This window comes from Natrix helvetica (genome assembly GCF_964273705.1).
Source record: "Natrix helvetica genome assembly, chromosome: 15".
NCBI classification, from domain to species: domain Eukaryota; kingdom Metazoa; phylum Chordata; class Lepidosauria; order Squamata; family Natricidae; genus Natrix; species Natrix helvetica.
Window position 1 is genome coordinate 4,878,036 of NC_138565.1, and position 15,841 is coordinate 4,893,876.

A 15,841-nucleotide genomic window follows, 5' to 3' on the forward strand; every position below is an offset into this window, starting at 1 on the left:
GTCACATAAAACCAGAACGGCTCTTAAAGATTCTGCTGTAAATTTAATTGAATATGAAACCATCTGCTGCACACCCAAGACATTCCATAACAACAACAACAACAATAACAACAATAATAAAAGGAAAAGCTAGAGAGAGGGAGGGACAGGGAGAGAGCAAAGTCAGGTAAAGCTGGGTATTTACAAAGCTTACCCATCATTTCAAGTAAACCTTGCTCTGAAAACGGAGCGCTAATGCAGAGAGAAGGGAAAATATATATCCCCTCCTTTTTCGATTCATGCCTGATTTGTATTTTTTATCCCAGCTCTTTGATGCATTAATCCCATTGTGAGTCTTAGGAGTGATGAAAAGCCTAATGCAATTTGATGTACTTGAAGGTAATGAATATTTAGTAACCAGATGTTGCATCCCACATATATATATAAAAGCCAAATACCACTCACGCATCATCACAAAATCTCCAGAACCGTAAAGCCTACAAACTTGAAATTTGACACATATGTTCCTCTTGGCTTCTAGGTGCTCACTAAGAAAGGGTTTTTCCAAATGGCCATCAGATCATTAGTATTTCTGATATTGTTATTAACACGCTCTGATGCTAACGAGTTAGACATTCTACTCCCCCTCCCCATCTGAAAAGAACTCTGTTTCAACTGCCACTTGGACATGGACATGGCCAGCGCATGACTCATCCAGCCTGCGGGCTGGGAGTTTAGACATTCTACTCCCCTTCCCCACAAGAAAGGGAGAGAAGGGGATGAGATAGGAGAGGTTTCTGTGGGGCAAGCCTGAAAGAGAGAAGGGGACAGGAGAGGATCATTGGGGCCAGCCTGAGGGAGAGAAGGGGATAAGATAGGAGAGGTTTCTGTGGGGCAAGCCTGAGGGAGAGAAGGGTATAAGGTAGGAGGGGCTTCTGTGGGGAAAGCTTGAGGGAGAGAAGGGGATAAGGTAGGAGGGGTTTCTGTGGGGCAAGCCTGAGGGAGAGAAGGGGATAGGAGATGATCATTGGGGCCAGCCTGAGGGAGAGAAGGGGATGACTCACTGCAATCGTTCAGTTGGGAAGTGAATTGGCCTTCTTGTTTAGAACACCATTTCCCAGCATGCTCAGCTTCCAGGCACGTGGACTTCATCTCCCAGATGTCCCCAACCATCATGGCTGCCAATGGAACATTCCAGAAGTCCATACGTGTGGAAACCTGAGCCTCCCAGGCCGAGGCTGAGAGGAAGGGATTAATCTTCAAAGATTAGCATGGATCTGAATCTGCCTAAGCTTAATAAGCCTGTCACACTTGGCTCCTCCGTGGGCAATCCTCTATCAAGGAAAAAAATAAAGGAGGGGGGATATAAAAATCGGATTAACAATTAATAAATAGCTATCAGGCATGCATATGTACTGGCTGCTATGGTTACATGGCTTCCCGGGCCTTATTTCGCCCAGCCTTCTAAGTCCAGGAAGCATTTTTTAATTTAAAATGTTTAACATTTCTCATTAAAAATCTCAAGAGTGTTTCACAGTTTAAAAATAAAATGCTTTCCTTTCCTTCTTTTCTTTTCCATTTTCCTTCCTTTCCATTTTCCTTCCTTTCCTTTCCCTTCTTTCCTTCCCCCTCTCCCTCTCCTTCCTTTTCCTTCCTTCCCTTCCCTTTCCTCTCTTCTCCTCTCCTCTCCCCTCCCTCCCTCCCTTCGTTCCTTCCTTCCAGATTAAAATCCGTTACATCTCTATTGGGGTGTGTGTGTGAATATTTATGGTCCCCCCCCCTCCCAATCTCCAGATACTTTAGAATTTCTCTCGGGATTTCCCTGCTTTATTTTTAAGTGGGGTGGGTGGGTGGAGGGAGACCCAGTCTTCATTCCTTTCCCCATAACCCCGCTCTCTATTGAGCTGACGGTTGTGAAGGAATCTCGTCTCATGGTAGCCAAGCCCACCCCCTTGTCATTATACCCACCCCACCTCACCACGGCTTCATCCTGGGTGCCTAGAGAGCCACACAGCTGGTAGACAAGTAACAACAGGCTTCCCACTCGCTCTGCCACCGCACCCCAGATGTTCAAAGCTCAGGGGAAACTTTCCCACCGAGAGGTTTTTTTTTATAAATAACACATCTGTTCAAACAGCTCACGGCGGCTGGGGAAAACTCCATCCTGAGCCCCTGACAGGGGAAGGGAGGGGTTTATGGACTCTGTTTGCAAAATGTTATGACTTGCCGCTGAGCCTAAAAAATTAACTTCATAAAATATCCCAGCTCTCTAGAGAGCAAGTGGGGATTTGAAACTGGGCTCCCTTGCAACTCTACGTTTGACACAGCAGGAAAGCTTCATGCTTTTTTTCTGGCACGGCTGGGCTGATATTGTTTTTACGTCCTTAATGATTCTACGGGGTCCGCCTGGAGAAGCTTCATTTGGGAAGGCGGGGGGTTTGAAGAGGCAAAAGTGGGGATGGCGACAATGTTGTTTCTTCTAAAGAAGGGGTCACCAACCTTTCGGACCTCAGGGACCGCTAGATTTTAAATCCTGCGGACCACTAACATGATCTGCCTAATGAATGGCTGTGTGGGCGTGGCTAGGTGGTCATGTGATTGGGTGGGCGTGGCAACTCGATGTCACTCACATCAAAGGGTGCTCTCCCAGCCACTCCTCGCCTGCCCGCCCGGGCTCCTTAGGGCCCCAACAGGAAGCAGTTGCTGGAGGTAAGCAGCCACCAGGAGAAAGAGTTGGCAAAACAGCTCAGTTCAAATTGGATCTGGCCGAGAAGGAGGCTCAGCAGAAGCAGCTCACTGAGGACTAGGAGCATAGACTTTCCAAGCAGAGGGAAGACCTGCGGGTGTGCAAGGCCAGCTACCGGTGCCTGGAGGCTCAGCGGGCTGAGATGGTCAGCCAGTTCCAGGCCCTGATGCCGTCCCACTGGAATGAGGCCCTCCGGCTCTTCGCCACCAGCGGCTCTTCCCTCCAGCCTTCGCCCAAAGCCCCCCACCAGGAGGCTGAAGCAGACCCCAAGTCAGAATTTCTTCTCCCCTCCGACCCACACAAAAAGACCCCGAAGAGACTCTCTGCACCAACACAAGCGTCCATTGCACGTATCCGTCCCAGGGGACATAGTTTGAGGACCCTGGATTTAGTGCAATATAAAAAATGCAAATAATTTTTCTGTGGACCACCAAAATTTTCTCACAGACCATCAGTAGCCCACAGACCACCAGTTGGTGACCCCTGTTCTAAAACACAAGGAAAACCTAGCTGGGGAAAGACATCAACAGGAGGTGAGCTAGAAAGCAGAGATGCTTGCCTGGAGAAATGGGTTGAAGAAAGAAAGAAATTTAATAAGGTATATGTGACTTTTGGGATGTTAGAAAGAAGCAGATAACAGCGATCTGGAAAGGACGACCATCGGAAGTCAACAAAGATACAGAATCAATTCCTTCTTCATTAATTTTTGTATCGCTCCAGCAAGAGACATATGGCTGCTTCACAAGTATAATTTTTCTAGGTGCCCAGAGGGCTCAATAAATTAAATGTGTAAATACTGGAAGAGTTTCTAAATAAATATGTTCTAGTAACAATTGTATTGAAATTAGAATAGAATAAAATAGAATAGAATAGAATAAGGGATGGGATGAGATGGGAAGGGATAGAACAGAACACAAAAGAATAAGGGATGGGATAGAATAGAATAGAATAGAATAGAATAAGGGAAGGGAATGGAATAGGGAAGGGAATAGAATAGAATAGGGAAGGGAATAGGGAAGGGAAGGGAATAGAATAGAATAAGGGATGGGATGGAATGGAATGGAATAGAATAGAATAGAATAAGGGATGGGATGGGAAGGGATAGAATAGAATAGAATAGAATAAGGGATGGGATGGAATAGAATAGAATAAAGGATGGGATGGGATGGAATAGAATAGAATAGAACACAACACAACACAACACAACAGAATAAGGGATAGGATGGGATGGGATGGGATGGAATAGAATAGAATAGCTTTATTGGCCAAGCGTGATTGGACACACAAGAAATTTGTCTGTTGATGTTATTCTCTAGAAGGAAGGATGTACCAATGCCCACTCAACTAGTATACAATAAGCACCGCCAGAATAGATTGTCACCTAACGGTGACACCTTCTCAACAAGTTCAGTTCTACCAATGCATCCAGCCCCAAACGGCTGGGATCACCTCTCTAACTAATGGGGCTTTGGTTTCAGCACCCTGGATAGCGATCAGACAGGAAATATAGTTCTCCGGAATTACTGCATAGCATCGGACAAGGAAATGTAGTTCAACCTGGATGATCTTGATAGGGCCACGGGGATCCCACTTCCAGGATAGTAATTGTTTAAGAAACACTTTTTTCCCCTCTCCCATTGTGAGAACTAGGGATGTCATGGTTGGCAACAAAGAGGATTAGGGGACTGGAGGCTAAAACATATGAAGAACGGTTGCAGGAACTGGGTAGGTCTACTTTAATGAAAAGAAGGACTAGGGCAGACAGGATAGCAGTCTTCCAATATCTCAGGGGTTGCCCCAAAGAAGAGGGAGTCAAGCTATTCTCCAAAGCACCTGAGGGTAGAACAAGAAGCAATGGGTGGAAACTAGTCAAGGAGAGAAGCAACTTAGAACTGAGGAGGAATTTCCTAATAGTGAGAACAATTAACCAGTGGAACAGCTTGCCTCCAGAAGTTGTGAATTCCCCAACACTTTTTATGCCCAAGACAATCATGTATCTTATGATAAACAACCTACAGTATAGGTGGTACCGTGCTCAATAGTAGTAACTGTGAGAGGGATCTTGGAGTCCTAGTGGACAACCATTTAAATAGGAGCCAGCCGTGTGCAGCAGCTGCCAAAAAAGCCAACACAGTTCTATTGGAGAATTTCTGCCTGAAATCTCTTTCCCTTTGAGGAGGAGAAAGTAACTGTCCAATTTCATTCGTATCACACAGGGAGATGCAATATCTCGCAAAATAGTGTAGCGTTAGCTGTACTTGCCTATAACGGTGGGGGGAAACATTATGTGTTGAAACAGCTTACAATGTCCTAGCTGGTACATAATACTAAATAATAATAACACACTTATCCCATGCTGAATAAAAGTTACATATCCAAAAACAAAATAAAGATTACTGTGCAGAAATGTTGAAACTCAAATCGTTTCAAGGACAAAAGGAGTCTAGGTAAGTTTGGACAGTGTCAAAACAGCCTGCCTTGGAATAAGAACCAGGAAGGAAGGAAGGAAGGAAGGAAGGAAGGAAGGAAGGAAGGAAGGAAGGAAGGAAGGAAGGAAGGAAGGAAGGAAGGAAGGAAGGAAATATTTCAGTCATCCCAATTCTCCATTATTATTTTTTCTGGTGGCAGCAGATACCCAAGGCAGCATTTCATTTTCAAACTTGACAAGAGAGGGCCGTATTGCTTGCCCTCAAAAAGGACTAGTAGCAGCAGAAAAAGTCTTGCATTAAAAGATTTCTTTTTTAAATTTGAAGGCTTCCTTGCATGGAGGCCTCCCCGGCCCTCCTTTGCTTCTCCCGTTTTTCTTCTGCCCACGATCCTCCCTTCCAATCGGCTGTTTTCTAACCCGACACACAGTCATTTAGTCGAGTTGTGGAATCTAAGAGCCTCTTTCGATGGGTTTGCCACCGTAAGGCTCTGGGATTTACCTGTCAAGCAAACCGCTCTGAAAAAGATTCTATTTATTACTTGCTCTTGGGGACCCTTGCTGTGTTTTGCTGATATTCCTAGGTTTTTACCTGGACCTACACACCTCGGGCAAAGCTGTGAGGTACCACAGGTATAGGATCTGTCGCTTTGTGATGTTTTTGAGCCTCCCTTCAATTAACTCTTCCAGTCTGGCTCTTCTCCAGGAGCAAAATTTGGCTTCCAGGCAAAGACGCAATTTCAAAGCCAGACAATAACAGAAAAAGAAGGGGCACGGGGAGAGAGGAGAAGGAGGTAGGAAGCGAGAAAGAGCGAGATAAATTTGGGAAACCGTTCCAAAAAAAAAAGAACCCAACCAACAGACCCTCGAGGCAAAGAGCAGGGATTTGAAATTTGTCTTTGTGAGGAAAAGGAAAGTTTGAGAGAGAATTTGGGAGGCCATCTTTTGAAAGCTGGCTGCATTTGCCGAGAAAACCAGGGGACTAAAAAATAAAACTAAGTCACTTTTGACGCTGAGCTTGTCGATCAGAAAAGGTTGGCAGTTTGGGGGTTCGAATCCCTAGCGCCGCATAACGGTGTGAGCTCCTGTGACAGCGGAACGGATCCACAGAACTTCATCATTCCAGTCCGTGTTTTTCGGAGTATGAGACGGACCTTTTTCCCCTCAAAAAAGAGGCTGAAAATCCGGGTGTGTGTTGTACACTGAATGCAGCATTTTTTGCCTTCCCAAACCCTGCCCTCTTCGCCAAAATGGCCATGCATAGCCTTTAGGAGGTTTTCAGAGTGCTCCTGGAGGCTGGGGAGGGTAGAAATGAGCAAAAACTGGCCATTTTTTGCTCAATTTTGCCTCCCCCCCCCCGGCGCACTTTGCAAGACTCCTAAAGGCTATGCATGGCCTCTTTTTTTGAAAAAAAAAAACAGGTCCGTTTTCACGAAAAACGGGCCGTTTTTTGCTAGTTTTTTGGGGGGGCCACCCCTCAGGAGCACTCTACAAGCCTCCTAAAGGTTTTTCATGCCCTTTTTTAAAAAAAACGGGCCTATTTTCGCAAAAACGGGCTGTTTTTGGGAGGTCTGCAGTGCAAAAACTTTTTTTTTTTAATTTGCCTCTTCAAAATCTTGGTGCGTCTTATACTCTGAAAAATACGGTAAATATATTTCAGTTAAACATCTTGGCCTCACCCCAGTTAATTTTGAGATTTGCTGGCGATTTGATAAAAAAACAAAAAAGAAGACGAAGAAGGAGAAGTCATCATCCGAAGGTCACATTTTCCCATTGGAAAACTTGAAGGGGGTTCTGATTGCCAGGCACTTACTTGAAATGAAATAGAAAAAAGAGGCTGGAGAAAAGAAAATGACATTTCACTCATAGCGGGCTAATGAGGGTGAAAAAAATAAATAAAAATAAATAGGCAACAGTCACAGAAAGAGAAATCAATGGGGCCTGTTGGTCTCAAACAGGGAGAAATTGGCAAGGACCAGAAGGGGGGAGGGGAAAAAAACCCTTTGAATGAGCTTGTGGTAATTTCAGGACTCAAGAGGAGTCAAAAACAACATGTTCATAGCACACACAGCTATACTAAGAGATCTAAAAAAAAAACATACTGGGAGAGAGATGGATGTAAAGTCAGACAGACATGTGTTTAACATGCTTAAAGGCAAAGGTAAAGCACATATGTGGTAGTAGTCCTTCTTGACTCTAGGGGGCAGTACTCATCTCCATTTATGAGCAAAAATATCAGATGAAGTGGGTGAAGATCAGAAAAGGTTCTATTTTAGAATAGCACTAGCTATTATAACTAGCATTTCCCGGGTATTTATTTATTTATTTATAAGGGGAAAATGTCCAAACCAAAAGTTGGAATTTCCCCCTTTACCAAAGGGAGCCCCCTTGTGGAGTACTGTGGAGTACTGTGGAGCCGTTACCATGGCAACTCCACTGCGCTGTACAGTAGAAGCCATTTTACTGAGTCCTGCCCGGAAAGGGAGCGGCTAATAAATCCAAATTTATTATTATTATTATTATTTACAGCAGTACAGTAGAAGCCATTTTAAGGCACAACAGACTGCGTCTTAACAGAACACACATCCCGAGGGGAGTTAGGGGTGTCTTATCCCCCACAGTATCTGTTTCCAGAGAGTAAGTCATCTGTGTACCAAGTTTGGTTGAAATTGCTTGAGGCGTTCCAGAGTTATGCTGGAATACCCCCCCACACACACACACACACATTTGGAGGGATGGATGGATGGATGGATGGATGGATGGATGGATAGACGGACAGACAGACAGACAGACAGATAGATAGATGATAGATGGATGATAGCTAGCTAGCTAGCTAGCTAGCTAGATAGATAGATAGATAGATAGATAGATAGATAGATAGATTTGTTAGTCCTACATTTCTGATTTTGACCTACCAGAAACCCAACAAGACTGTCCTCTAGGATGGTTATGGGGTTGGCTTATCTTAGAGTGGGTCCATGATTTCTTGCATGACAACCATAGTCCCTCAGACAACCATGGTTAGGTGAGCAAAACCTCAGTCAGTCTCTTTTCCGCAAATACCTGAACGTTCCAAATAGCATCCAAAAAAGATCCAAATAGCAGAATCCAAGGCAAAGTATGGCTCAAGGTTCCAATTTATGAAGAGACCCATCTTGGCACATCTGGGAAAACCTGAATCTGAAAGTTTCTGGGTTTTCCCCACCCAGTTGAAAGTTCAAGATCTTGCCCCCACGCCCACAAGTCCATCACATGGTCCAATCTCCCACTGCCATGTTGGCAGCTTCCACCCATCCAGTTCTGGTCAGGTGCAGAGGTGCAAAGACCAAGGATGACCTTGGCTTTCTAGAAAGAATGTTGTTATGGCTACATATCATCTCACTCCGTACAATCCCCACCTCCCGTTTTCCCACAATAGAAAAGGCATAGTAGAATAATAGAAAGTGTGGCAGGCCAAAGACTCAAAAGAAAAGATGGCTGCAGGCCTGACACAGTCTCTCTTTCGCACATACCTAAAAGTTCCAACCATGTGCACCAAATCCATCACCACCACACAAGAACTCTCTTTCTAGTAGTTGCGCCCAGTTGTAGAAGCCTCCTCTTTTGCATAGCTTTCCATTCTAGACATTAATGTATTCAGGTATTTATCAAAGTTGGGGAAGCCGCCATGCTCCGTAACTGCTGCATGTTAGTAAACTGTGGCCTTGTTACAGTTTATGCTCGCATGACTTTATCGGTAGAGTGATCTGTTTTAATTTTTAATTGTCAGCTACACGGGAGACTTGGGGCTCTGCAAGCCAAAAACGTGAGACATCCATAAATGAGAATCGTTTTGGCAGAAATGTTTTGGATACAGGCAAAGGAGCCAAATCAACATGGTAAATATCCAGCATTGAGCATGTTGCAGTCATAAAATTTTTTTTTAAAAAAATGAGAGCCAGAATGTGACAGCCAGAGTTTTTAAAAATTGGGAGAGGATTGTGTTTGGAAAGCGAAATGAAATGAATTATCGGAGTTCGACGCAGGAAGAGAAATGTTCTTTTTTTTGTGTGTGTGTTTTCTCCTAACAATTTTGTTGCTGGGAGCACAATCCTGCCTAAAGGAATGTGATTAGAGCATTGACTTCCATTCACAGGGGTCTGAAAGAGGAGGAGGAGGAGAGGGGTGGCAGGGCAGAGGGAAAAGGAGAAAGACAAGGGGAAAGACAAGAAGGAGAAAGGCAAGAAGGAGGAGGAGGAGACACAGATGGACAGGCAGAAGGAGAAGGAAGGGGAAGGAGAAAGACAAGGAGATGCAGAAGGAGAAGGTGAAGACAAGGACACAGAGAAGGGGAAGGACAAGGAGACACAGAAGGAGATGGAAAAGGAGGAGGAGGAGGAGGAGGAGGAGGAGGAGGAGGAGGAGGAGGAGGAGGAGGAGGAGTTGGAAGAGGAAGAGGAGGAGAAAGACAAGGAGAAGAAGACACAGAAGGACAGGGAGAAGGAGAAGGAAGGAGAAAGACAGGGAGACACAGAAGGAGATGGAAAAGAAGGAGGAGGAGGAGGAAACAGAAGGACAGGAAGAAGCAGAAGGAAGGAGAAGGAGAAAGAAAAGGAGATGCAGAAGGAGAAGGTGAAGGACAAGACAAGGACACAGAGAAGGAGAAGGAGGAAGGCAAGGGGAAAGGCAAGAAGGAGAAAGGCAAGAAGGAGGAGGAGGAGACACAGATGGACAGGCAGAAGGAGAAGGAAGGGGAAGGAGAAAGACAAGGAGATGCAGAAGGTGAAGAACAAGGACGAGACAAGGAGAAGGACAAGGACACAGAGAAGGAGAAGGAGGAAGACAAGGAGACACTGAAGGAGATGGAAAAGAAGGAGGAGAAGAAGGAGGAGAAGAAGGAGAAAGACAAGGAGAAGGACAAGGAGACACAGAAGGACAGGGAGAAGGAGAAGGAAAGAGAAAGACAAGAAGATTCAGAAGGTGAAGAACAAGGTGAAGAACAAGGACGAGACAAGGAGAAGGACAAGGACACATAGAAGGAGAAGGAGGAAGACAAGGAGACACAGAAGGAGATGGAAAAGAAAGACAAGGAGGAAGACGAGGAGGACAAAGACAAGGACACATAGAAGGAGAAGGAGGAAGACAAGGAGAAGGAGAAAGAAAACGAGAAAGAGACAAGGAGTGGGACAAGGAGATGCAGAAGGAGGAGAAGGATCTTAGCGCAGCATAGCTTATCCACTTCAATATTGACTGGCAGCTGCTACATCCTGAAATGCAATTTTGATGTTCAGTGACCCCATAACTCAATGCACCAGAAGCAAAAAGACGAGCAATAAAGACCAGCTATTGCTCCCTGTCTGCCAACTCACTGGTGAAACCAATTGCTCTGAAGAGATCGGCTGCTAGCATGACAAAATATGCCACTTACACAATAATGAATATTGAACAGCTTTCCTGTTGCAAACGCCACTCCCTCAAATGCTGAAATGCGAGTTTGGGGTAGGAGCAAAACCTCGGAAGGATCTCATGTGAGCCCCTTCAATCTCCACTCCAAATGTAACCCAGTTAAGCGACCCCTAAAATCAAGAGACAATAGCAAGCCAATTCTTTAATGCGAATGCAAGCTATGTGAAATTCTCTTTCGCAATTGTGCAGCTGCAAAAGCTGTTCCATAATTCTATGAGCAGAATGCTACTTTTCTGGTAAGACCAGAAAAGATTTTAAATCCACAATCCCTGGGGGCGTTTTAAGAAGAGATTGGACAAACATTGGTCCAGAATGGCATAGGGCAGTGATGGAGAACCTTTTCGGAAAGGTTGTGCGGGTCAGGCCTGCAGCCATGTTCCTTTTGAGTCTTTGGCCTGCCACACTTTCTATTATTCTACTATGCCTTTTCTATTGTGGGAAAATGGGAGGTGGGGATTGTACGGAGTGAGATGATATGTAGCCATAACAACGTTCTTTCTAGAAAGCCAAGGTCATCCTTTGTCTCTGAACCTCTGCACCTGATTGGAATTTGATGGGTGAAAGCTGCCAGCATGGCAGCGGGAGATTGGACCATGGGATAGACTTTCAACTGGGTGGGGAAAACGGGGAAGCTTTCAGATTCGGGTTTTCCACAGATGTGCCAACATGGCTCTCTTCATAAATTGGAACTTTGGGCCATACTTTGCCTTGGACTCTGCTATTTGGATCTTTTTTGGATGCACACGGGCAAACAATCGATACAAACTCAAGGTCAACCGCTCCAAACTCGATTGCGGAAAACACAACTTCAGCCACAGAGTGGTCAACGCCTGGAATGCTCTACCTGACTCTGTTGTTACACCCTCAAACCCCCAAAACTTCAACCTTAAACTGTCTAGCAGGGACATCACCCCATTCCTAGGAGGTCCGTAAAGGGGGCCTGCATAAGTGCACTAGTGTGCCTTCCATCCCTGTCTTACTATCCCTATTTATTTGTACTCATTTCCTGTGCTCATTGTCCATGTTTGACTAATAAAATAAATAAAAATGAATAAATAAATGGAAATCAGGATCTCAAGGTGACAAAAAAAGAAGACTAGGGAGACGAAGCGTAGGCATAAACCATGGGGATGATACTGAGAAGAAGAAGAAGAAAATAAACCGACGGAGAGATTTTAGAAAATGCAGCCACCCAGCAAGCGAGGAAGAGGGACTATTCGTAGCGTAGCCAAACCAGTATTATTATTACTAACACAGCTGTTGCGAGGTCTGTCTGTTTCCATAACTCAGGCAAGCAGCCCCGGAAATATTCATAACAAACAACGGAGAAACACAAACACCAGGTTGGGGGAAAACCGTAAGTTATTCTGCCGACAAATAAGAAGGAAAAAATACCACATAGGTTTAAGCAGCTTTTCACCCCCATCATCAGTGCAATGTTTTATTTTCCAAGAGGCAAGCTTTGCACAAATTTGCACCTACGCGCCCTGGCAATAAGTCCACCTTTGCAAAGGTGAACGCTGAAGGATGCCGTTGAATTCATTCCGCAATGAACACAGGGTGGCTTTACAAATGCATTTTTTTTCAAAGATAAGACATCAACATCTAGCCATAAGGTTGGGATGGACGTCCTTCTCGGCTTCCCCCTCTTAATATCCAGCCTTCCCTTGAGGCAAGTTGCTGGGCACATCACATGCCCAGCAGGCCACTGACCAACTTGTCAGAGTTTGTTGCAGCAATCATATCCAGAAAGCACACACAGGTAACTGATTCAGCAGGATTCATTAACTTCTCCTTATATATGATATAACACATGAAATAAATATACAATACCAAAAGGAGGTTTCCCAACGTGGCAGTAAATACACGCAAACCACAAGCAGAGGAGAGAAGAGTTTCCGTTTCAGAGCAGCAGGCCAGTTTAGAGCTCAACACAGACTCAGAGCTACAGAGCTCAGGCACGCCCAGGCTCCTTGCTGTCTGAATCAGCAAGCAGCCCCCATTGGCTGACCTTGTTGCCATGTCTCTTCCAGTCTGAACTCTAATGCATTGGCACAAACTGACCCTTTTGAGATATCTCCTCTTGCTGCCTTCCAAAAGCTTCCTGCCATCCATCCCTCTTACCGAACAACGCAAATAAAAGCCATTTTTAGTTGTGGCACTGTGTCTCGAGGCTGAATTTAAGCCTGGAAAAGATCTTGAGATGCTCACCAGATGCATCAGCCTAGAAGTTGCTCAGTCACGAAGTTGTGTCGGACTCTCCGTGACCAAAAACTGAATGCCATATTCCAAGTGTTACAGGTGTTATTTCTGCCTTGCGTGCAGCTTTACTCCTCTCTAGCATTCATCCCTATTGTTCAGGGATTCATTTACTGCCTCTCTAGGATTTACCTGTATCTGCTCCTGTGAGGCTGTTGGATGTATATAGTTATATTCTCCATGGCTTGTATAGTGTTTTAACTTGATTTTGATTAAACAACACGCGCTGCAGAGACCTAAACATCAGCTGGCTGACGGGAGGCGCGCAAGCTCAACTGGGGTGACAGCTGACATGCCAATTGGCACCCTTGCCATAGGTTCGCCATCATGGGTGTAGGGTCTCCTTGGGCAGGGGGGGTTTGGACTAGATGAGCTACAAGGTCCCTTTCCAACTCTGTTATTATTCTGTTATTCAGAAGTTGCGGGAGCTTCATCCCTGGAAGCTTTCAAGAAGAGACTGGATCGCCATCTGTCAGAAATCGTGTAGGATCTCCTGCTTGGCTGGGAGGGGAGGTGGGATTGGACTAGATGACCTACAGGCTCCCTTTCCAACTCTGTTATTCCGTTAAAGCAATCAGGCCGTAGATACATTTGAGAGAACACCTCTTGGCTGCATCTGCCATATAAAGAGAAAAAAAGAGGCTGATGGGAAAAGTTTGTTTACTCCCCCCATCCCAGAATTCTGGTTTATCTTTCTAAATTATCAACAGAGTGTGTGCACAAGGGAGCAGCTACCCAGCCGTATCTCTAAGGAAGTGAAGAGGAAAGCTGTTGGAGAGATAAGGAACTGGCTTCCCCTGTATAACTCCACCTCTACGTCCTCGGAACATAAATCTGATGCCAACGGAGTTCTTATCTCCTTCCTCATCGTGCCAATCCCGAGCCGATACCTACGCCTGACTTGTCATCCTGATTTGCTTTCTAAACAAAACCTTTGTTTCTGGATTTCACAGAAGGGAGCATTAAAATCCATCTAGATTTAATCAGCGTCTCGCCCTTGGGGAATTCTCTCTCCTCTCCTGATGTTAGATTTACATGTCTCTGGTATACAGCCACGCCTCTGCCCTGCTTTTTAAAAAAGTTTTTAAGCATTTTTTTTTTTACTATAGGTTCTTCGGAAACATGGGAATCGGGGTGGGGTGGGGGTCTGTTTTTGCTCCCAGCAGGTTTCCCTGAAGTCTGCTAGGCCAAAAATGGAGGGTAGGGGTATGAGAAAGAAAGAGGAAAGAAAGAAAGAAAGAAAGAAAGAAAGAAAGAAAGGAAGGAAGGAAGGAAGGAAGGAAGGAAGGAAGGAAGGAAGGAAGAAAGAAAGAGGAAAGAAAGAAAGAAAGAAAGAGGAAAGAAAGAAAGAAAGAAAGAAAGAAAGAAAGAAAGAAAGAAAGAAAAGGAGGGAGGGAAAAACGAGAGGAAGAAAGGACTACAAACCTGGCATTAGACGCAGCTTCAGAGGATAACCCAGGGCTGGAAGGGACCTGTAGGTCATCTAGTCCAACCCTGCTCCAGCAAGAGATGGTTAAAGTGAGTTTCTGTCTTTTGATCCCCCAGTTACATGACTACATAGCCACGCCCACCCAGTCACATGACCCCTCACCAAGCCACGCCCACAGAACTGATAGCAAAAAAAATTAGATTTCACCACTGCTGGAAATGTTTTCGGACTTCTGGAACTTCTGGTAGGTCCGTTTTTCGTCCTCCCGGAGCCTCCGCGTGGTCCGTACACTTTCCTAGCATCCAAAATGAGCCACGGGGAGACTCCTGGGAGGGGGGTGGGTGGGCAGGGCCAGCCAGTCCTTGGAACTACCGGTTCGGTGAAGCAGATTAAAGTTAACATCCAGTCCACCTGAACCAGTCCGAATTAGCTGAATCCCATCCCTGCTTACAGATCTCTTAACACAAGAGCCCGCACCTTATACAACCTAAAATTTGAAACATAGATTCAATCATGTATTGGGCCAATGCAAGACGAAACAATAACGTCTAATACGATGTGTAACAATGCGGCGTTTGTTTCCCAAGATTGTAACTTCATTTTTATCCGTATGCGAGCGCTGTGCTTTTTGGCTTCGGTGACCATAATTATAAATTGTCCTTTGTCCACTATTGGTTGGAGTAAACAGCATTCTCTTTGGACGCTAAACATTCATTACGGAAGAAGCGGAATGCCAATTACTACTTAACCTAAAAGAATCCCAGGGTGTCCGTTTTAACCAAAACAGACAACTAGAACATTCGTAACTTGACGCCAAAATGTCTAATTCATTACAAAGCTTTACAAAAAAACAAAAACAAAAATTGTTAAGTCCAGGCTTGTGGTTGAGAGCAGCCAACTGGCGTTGCAAATCTTTAAAACAGGAAACTGCCAAGATAAAACGCATCTCGCCCCCACTCCCAAAAGGATACGCCAGCAATAATACTAATAGTAGCAGTAATACTAATTGGAATAGTGCCTTCTAATTCTATGCGAGGGCTGCCTACCCGTACTTGAGAGGGGTGTCACAAAGAAGATGTTAAGCCCCCAAGTTGTTGTTGCTGTTGTTAGTTGTGAAGTCATGTCCGACCCATCGCGACCCCATGGACAATGTTCCTCCAGGACTTCCTGTCCTCTACCATCCCCTGGAGTCCATTTAAGCTCATGCCGACTGCTTTGGTGACTCCGTCCAGCCACCTCCTTCTCTGCCGTCCCCTTCTTCTTCTTTTGCCCTCAATCTTTCCCAGCATGAGGCTCTTCTCCAGGGAGTCCTTCTTCCTTCTCCTTAGATGGTCAAAGTAGTTGAGTTTCCTCTTCAGGATCTGGCCTTCTAAAGAGCAGACAGGGTTGATCTCCTCTAGGACTGACCGGTTGGATGGCCTTGCAGTCCAAGGGACTCGCAGGAGTCTTCTCCAGCACCAGAATCCAAAGGCCTCCATCTTCCTTTGCAAATCCATTTATTAGGCACACATTAAATTATGAATTACTCCTTCTCTAAGGCGCCCGAGGACAGGACAAG

General features: G+C 45.2%; 1 protein-coding gene across 3 annotated transcripts in view; it reads right to left on the minus strand.

Annotated features, from left to right (window-relative positions):
* Positions 1-15,841, minus strand: part of ASTN2 (astrotactin 2) — a 279,753-nt gene that overhangs the window by 229,413 nt on the left and 34,499 nt on the right. The window contains exon 1 of one of the 3 annotated variants that reach the window (XM_081967206.1): positions 14,280-14,297. The exons of the other annotated variants lie outside the window; for them this stretch is intronic. Within the exon in view, the coding sequence (XP_081823332.1) occupies positions 14,280-14,286 (7 nt within the window). The 5' untranslated portion in view covers positions 14,287-14,297. Of the gene's footprint in view, positions 1-14,279; positions 14,298-15,841 lie in introns of those variants that run through there. 3 annotated transcript variants of the gene reach the window in all.